This window comes from Helianthus annuus, chromosome 10, assembly GCF_002127325.2.
Source record: "Helianthus annuus cultivar XRQ/B chromosome 10, HanXRQr2.0-SUNRISE, whole genome shotgun sequence".
Classification (NCBI taxonomy): Eukaryota; Viridiplantae; Streptophyta; class Magnoliopsida; order Asterales; family Asteraceae; genus Helianthus; species Helianthus annuus.
Genome location: NC_035442.2, coordinates 118,584,117 through 118,590,283, shown reverse-complemented (window position 1 = coordinate 118,590,283; position 6,167 = coordinate 118,584,117). Strand labels below are relative to the sequence as shown.

Below are 6,167 nucleotides of genomic sequence, written 5' to 3'. Positions count from 1 at the left end.
TAAACAAGCTTAATTTTATGTTAGATCCAAGCTTTTAGTAAACTCATACTATTGATTAATTAATTTTGACAATTCTTTTTTTTTTTCTATTAATTTAAGGTTAACTCCAAATAAGTATATAATAGCTATATGCCAAATGCATATGGCTTTATAGCCTAGTGGCATTCTAGGAGTGTGACAAGACTTTGAGACCAATAAGTATTAGGTTTATCAATAGGGTGTAAACCTTTAAAAACACCAAGGTTGGGAAAGAGGTCTTGGGTTCAAGTCCCACAGACGACAGGAGATTAAAAAAATTAGCCGCTAAAAAAGGTACCGGGTTCAATTTCTACAAAAGAGTTTTTCCCATATTTAATGGAGATGAATATGATGGGGGTTCGGGGTTGAAAATAATATATATAATAGCCATATAATTTGATAGTTTTATCAATAAACAATTATTATTAGTAAATTAGTATTATGTGCGTATGAAGCAACGATGGAATATTGAACAGAGTGGAGAATAATACTAATGGAGGAGAAAGGAAACGAGAGATGGAGCGCTGCGATCGCTAATCTCTCCGATATATCAAACGATCTTCATTCTCTCCACAACATCCTCAACTCCAAAGCTGTATACGTCGATCAAGATTCTTTCAACAAAGCCTCTTTAACCTCCGATCAAGCCCGTACTATCAAGGTTTCTTCTCCAATTCCGCATCTTCTCTTGCCATATTCACCTGTTTAAGCTCCGATTCTTATGTTTTTCATCAAAATTCAGCTTCAATTGACCACAATTGTTGATATGATTTTCACTGAATTTAGTTTGTTACATCGATTTGAGTCATATGTATGCTCTTTTATATAGGTTTGGTTGACCTAATTTGGTACTAGCCAGTGTATGGTTGGATTGGATTGGATTAGGGTTTACTCCTCATCATCTAAGGCAGGGTAATTTTGAGTCCTAACTATCAAAATTCTAGGGTTTTGAAATAGATCATCATCATACTCAGTAAATCCCATCAATAGCAAAAGCAAAGCTAAGATAGGGTCTGAGGAGGTTAAGATGTAGACAACCTTACCTCTACCCCGTAGGAATAGAGAGCTGCTTCCACAGTGAGACCCCGGCTCGATAGTAGTTTTGCATCAAGCCTTGGACACAAGGCACATAACACTCAACAATCGGGACAAAGCCCGATTAGTGCATGTACCCTTTTGTCTTACGGCTATCAATGCCACCACATGATGCATAATTAACCATCCCCCTCTTTTAACGTTGGTGATATGTTAAGTTGTGCTTATGAATTTTTGTAAAGTAATTTAGAGTCAAAGCATGTTTTTCGCTGGTGGAATAGAGATTGTTAGATATGATTATTGTATATGGTATCCTTTGGCTCGTGATGAGGAAAACAATTTATGTTGAGAAATGTAACAAAATTTATAAATTATTCGAGTATGGGATATATTTGGAGCTGTAACTAGTGGTGGTTCAGTGAACAAAAGCTAGTTGCAGTTGCAGACAGTTGATAGAGTTTTATAGTTTACAGTTCTATGGTAACCATGAGAACCTATTATCAGAAAACTCACTAGACCCTGCCAATACCCTGCTAACCAACGGGATCAGGTAACTCACAATTTGTGCTGGGCAGGTGGTCCAGGAGGTTATGGTAGGTAATCGTTGATGGTTTATAGTTAGTCATTCCTCTTTAGGCTCTTCCATATACTTTAAATACTAAACTGTAGTAAATTACGACACTAATTGAAGAAATCAAAAAGCCCTTTTTACTGTTTTAGACGTGTCTTGCATCACCTGAAAAGGATTATTGAAAATAGAACTTATTCATGCCTGCAGAACTTTTACATCTCAAATTGAATGTAAGTAAACATTAAAGCTTTGAAATCTTTCTGCATGATGAGGAATCTACTCTATTAATTCTATCTAATAGTTGAAAAATGAAAATCTTCAAGGGGTGGCGTATTGGTAAGCGCTTAAGTCCCTCTAGCAAAGGTCTTAGGTTCAACCAGACTCGATTGGTTATCAGGGTATTGGTGGGGTCCATGAATTTTCCAGTAACGGGTTCACATGGTTACAAAAAGTAAAATGATAAACTCGTCTAAAAGAGGTGCCCCTTGTTCAACTAGATTGCTTAAATAGAAATTTTGTGGGAAAACTTATTTGCCCCGTCAGGGCCTGGAGTAAAATATCGTTTACCCACCTTAAGTAATATGAAATGTTCTGCCACGTTGATAAACTGCTCTGTTGATGCTCGTTTAGAAAAACCATGTGTGAAATGAGTATTATTGGGTGTAGGTTCTTGAGCAAAGGGTAGAGACTTTAGAAAGGGAGCTGGATGCTGCAATTTCAGCTGCAGCCCGTGCTCGTACTGAAAAAAGGCAGGCCGAAGCAGGACAAAAGGCTGCTGAGTTACGAGCTCAGGAAATCACAAAGGAGCTGGAGAACACCACAAGTATGTCATGCTTATACCCTAAAACTTCTTTTCTCTAGTTATATGTACCGATTTCCCATTTCTATTTGACCCGTTTGAACTAAAAGACAACCTATACTGACCATTCGTTAGTAAATTCACCCCCTCTAAATATATCCGTTACGGGTCATGAATGCAGAAGTGTTTGAACTGCACATGGAAGAATTACGAGCAAAGCAAGACGAGATTGCGAAACGAGATAACGAGATTAAACTTCTAGAAGCTATAATTCAGACACTTGGAGGGAAAGATTCAGATTCTTAGCTCTAATTATAATTCTTTCTCTGTTGCAAATCATTTTCTTGTGAAATCTACTCACCACCTCACTGTTCAATTTGCATCCTAAAATATTAAAAAAAAAACATTTTCCTATTTTTAATATTTTTATTATTGTGTTTTACATGTTCCACACGTTACAAACGAATTACAATCTGAATGGATACGTTTCCTTATAAATTGGTTAAAATTGCTAGTTAAATTCTTTATCCTACATTATATTTTAACTCCATGGATCCTCTTTTTTTTTTATATATATATATTTTTTGTTTTGCATGTTTGACACTTTAAACAAGGAATACAATTAGATAAATACATTTCAATATAAATGGGTTGAAATTGCTACATCTTTTAAATACCATTCATTGTAATAGTGATATAGAGTTAGTAAAATGCAATTAAGCTGACGTGTCAAAGTCACGCGTCAAAATCGTATTTATCTATTGGCTTTTACAAGAAACCGAGTCACATAAAACTCGTTCCATAACCCCCCCCTTTACCTTGTGACATCCTTTAACTCGACATAATTTACGTTACGAAAAATCATAAACGAACTTTTCAATTTTATTTAAAAAGAAAAAACTTGATATCGCAATTCTATTGATTTTAATGACAAACTTACAAGTACTCTACCTACGTCTTTTGTTACAGACGACACGAAACTTGAATCCTCAACTGATTGAAAACACTCTATTCATATATTAGAGATAATAAATTAATTTTACATCTTTTTTAAATATCCTTTAAAACAAAACACATATGACATATGGTACAATCTTACTCCCACAGGAGGGTGGTTTTCACCACGTGACCGTTTTGCCCTTTAATACATTTTTCTTCAATAATTGTTTACGAATAATTTTGGAGACTTTATTCAATAATAGGAGTTGTATTTATTTCTAGTTTAAATAGCATCATACATATGGTTCTTCATTCATTTAACAACAACAATGTCAAATTCTCTAATGTGAGTACATCGGAGAAGAAGAAGGATGCGGTGCAAGGCATTATTATGATTGTTTACTGGAGCTTATGGCGAGCTAGGAATAATATCAAATTCTCTAATATTCCGGTTAGAATAGAAAGTATTTTTATTGAAATTAAGGCCTTGGGTTTTCTTTGGTTTTCAAATAGATCGAAGCACAAAGGGTTAGATTGGAGGAATAGGAGTTCTTTTGTAAATATGTAATAGTATAGCTGTCTTTCTTTGTGGGCCCGGCTTGGGTCAGCGCTTTTTCGTTAATGAAGTTTACCTTTCAAAAAAAAAAAACAACAATAATAAATGGCAAGTTGGCAACAACAAAAATACTCGTACGAAAGGAACATGACTAGAGTTTAACAAATAACATGGATGATGTTAGTGGCATGAGTCAAAAAGGTTACAAAATTGACATGAGAGACTAAAACAATTGTTTGGTCGTCTTCAACGGACCTTGGCTTGATCAGGGCTTTGGTATACGACAGATACTAGCCTTCAATAGTTGTATTCTTGAACAGCAGTTCCAAGTCTTCATCAGATGTTAGCCAAGCTCTTGAACATATGTTCTGAATAGGTGTTCAAGATTCACTTGGTTCAATCTTTTGCTTATTTCTTGATCAGTGGATCATGTTATGGCTTTTGAATATCATTTGTTCTTTTGTAGGTCCAACAATCTCCTCATAGAACAAATGATGCCATAACAGATTTTTATTAGATCAATTTTTATTTCTCTTCTTCAACATACCCTTGACTTGAGCTTTGAAGCTTTTCTCAAATCTTTCGGATAGTTAATTATCGGCATCCCTTTCGAGTGGAAGATCTGGTAGATCTTGCAGATCTTTAATTTTAAAGCTCATGATGTTGTTCATTGAAGTCTTTTGCACTTCCCTATTAGCTCTGACCAGAGTCAATTCATGGCTGGCTTTATCAGCAGACCACTTTTGAATTTTTGAAGCAATGAGGTTTGTTGGGAGTGATGTTATTGGTAGAGTTGAAGGGATTTGCATTCCCTTGACTTGGCCTAATGGATCAGCCTGATTTGTATCAGGAAGTTCATAATCAATCATGTTTTTTATTGCTTCCTTCAAGATATCTTCTTCAAATCTTTGTGCATCCTCTACAGACATGTCCTTCTGTCTTTTAAGGTGACTTCTCACCATTGAAGAAACTTGACTTGCAAATGGAAGATTAGATTTGATGGCCTTTGATCTAATAGGTAAGTCTTCATAGTTTGGCTTTCTTGGGACTGAGGGATCTTTGGCTCTTAAAGCTTCAAGCTCTTTGTAGGTAGCCCTGATTGTTGGCTCATCCTATTTTGCCATTGATCTCATAGTTCTGTATTTGACAGCTACCATCTCTTCCTTCATTCTAGTTATAGCTCTTCTACTTTTATGCCAACAGGTTTCTACCTGCAGCCCAGTTAGGAAGAGTGGGCTTGATACTTGGATTGAGTTTCATCAGCTCTATTATGGCTATTTCTTCGAGCAGAGCCTCAACTGACCATCCAGTAAATTAAGCTTTTGAAGCTTTGTAGGGCTTATTCTTCATGATAAAGTCTAGATACTCTTCCCTTAGATCCTTTTTGAGATTAGGGTTGCTAACTGGTTCATGAGATGCCTTTTGACTGACATTTTTGGCAAAATCTTCTAGCCTGTTCACCTTGGTGAATTCAGCAGACAAGATTTGACGTACCTCTTTGTCACTCTTTCCCTTGCTTTTAATAGTAGCAATATTTTCAGCCTGTTTGATCTTTAATTCCACGTACTCTTATACATTGTTAGGCTTTTTATATCTTTTGATAGAAGGAAATGTTACATTTCTTATTTCAGTCGTGGAATAGAAAAATTCTATCTCTTTAGAGACATATTCTAACTCCAGTGGGTCAAGAATATTGGGAGGAATTTTGGTGGGTGAGTGTATTGTGATTGTTGTGGTAGTGGTTATATGGATAGGAGATGCATCAGGAGTTTCTTCATCATCATCTTAGACAATGAATTTAATTCTCCTGGATCTAGTTGGTAATTTTTGTGTTTTTGGTAGTGGTCGTTGAGGTGATGAAGCTGGTTTTCTTTTCAACAGTCCTTTGGGGGACTTAGAAGAAGGAGTTTGGATAGTTGTAACCTTTGTTGTCACTTTTGAAGTGGCAACAGATGTTTTGGCAGTGGAAGTGGTGGTGATTTTAGTGGTGGAAGTGGGAACAGTGGTTTGGGTGATAGGTGGAATAGTGGTTTGGTCAGATACAACAGCGCTTTGACTAACCTTTGTTAGAACCTTTGTTGGAGAACGTTGGTTGTGTTGGATTTCTTTTCTCTTGATAATCTCTTGCACTGTGATCTGTAGATTGGCTTCCCTTGTATCCCTTCTTTTCTGCTTTTTAATTTCTTTGTCAAGCTTAGCTTTTCTGGCCTTCCTGAGTGCAACAGTGTCAGGCTTTTTACCAGCCCTTT

The 6,167-nt window shown here is 36.1% G+C and overlaps 1 protein-coding gene across 1 annotated transcript; it reads left to right on the top strand.

Moving 5' to 3' along the window:
* Positions 1-420: 420 nt before the first annotated feature.
* LOC110885189 lies at positions 421-2,921 on the top strand. Its single transcript, XM_022132877.2, has 3 exons — positions 421-679; positions 2,291-2,447; positions 2,605-2,921. Exons 1-3 carry the CDS (start codon positions 512-514, stop codon positions 2,727-2,729), a joined length of 450 nt encoding a protein of 149 aa, XP_021988569.1. The 5' UTR covers positions 421-511; the 3' UTR covers positions 2,730-2,921.
* Positions 2,922-6,167: the final 3,246 nt, after the last annotated feature.

Bases quoted from the DNA above. Each gene is read 5' to 3' on its own strand.
- LOC110885189 (XM_022132877.2), top strand. From the start codon at position 512: ATGGAGGAGAAAGGAAACGAGAGATGGAGCGCTGCGATCGCTAATCTC. The intron at 680-2,290 runs GTTTCTTCTCCA...TATTGGGTGTAG, and splicing joins ATCAAGCCCGTACTATCAAG to GTTCTTGAGCAAAGGGTAGA. The intron at 2,448-2,604 runs GTATGTCATGCT...TCATGAATGCAG, and splicing joins GGAGCTGGAGAACACCACAA to AAGTGTTTGAACTGCACATG.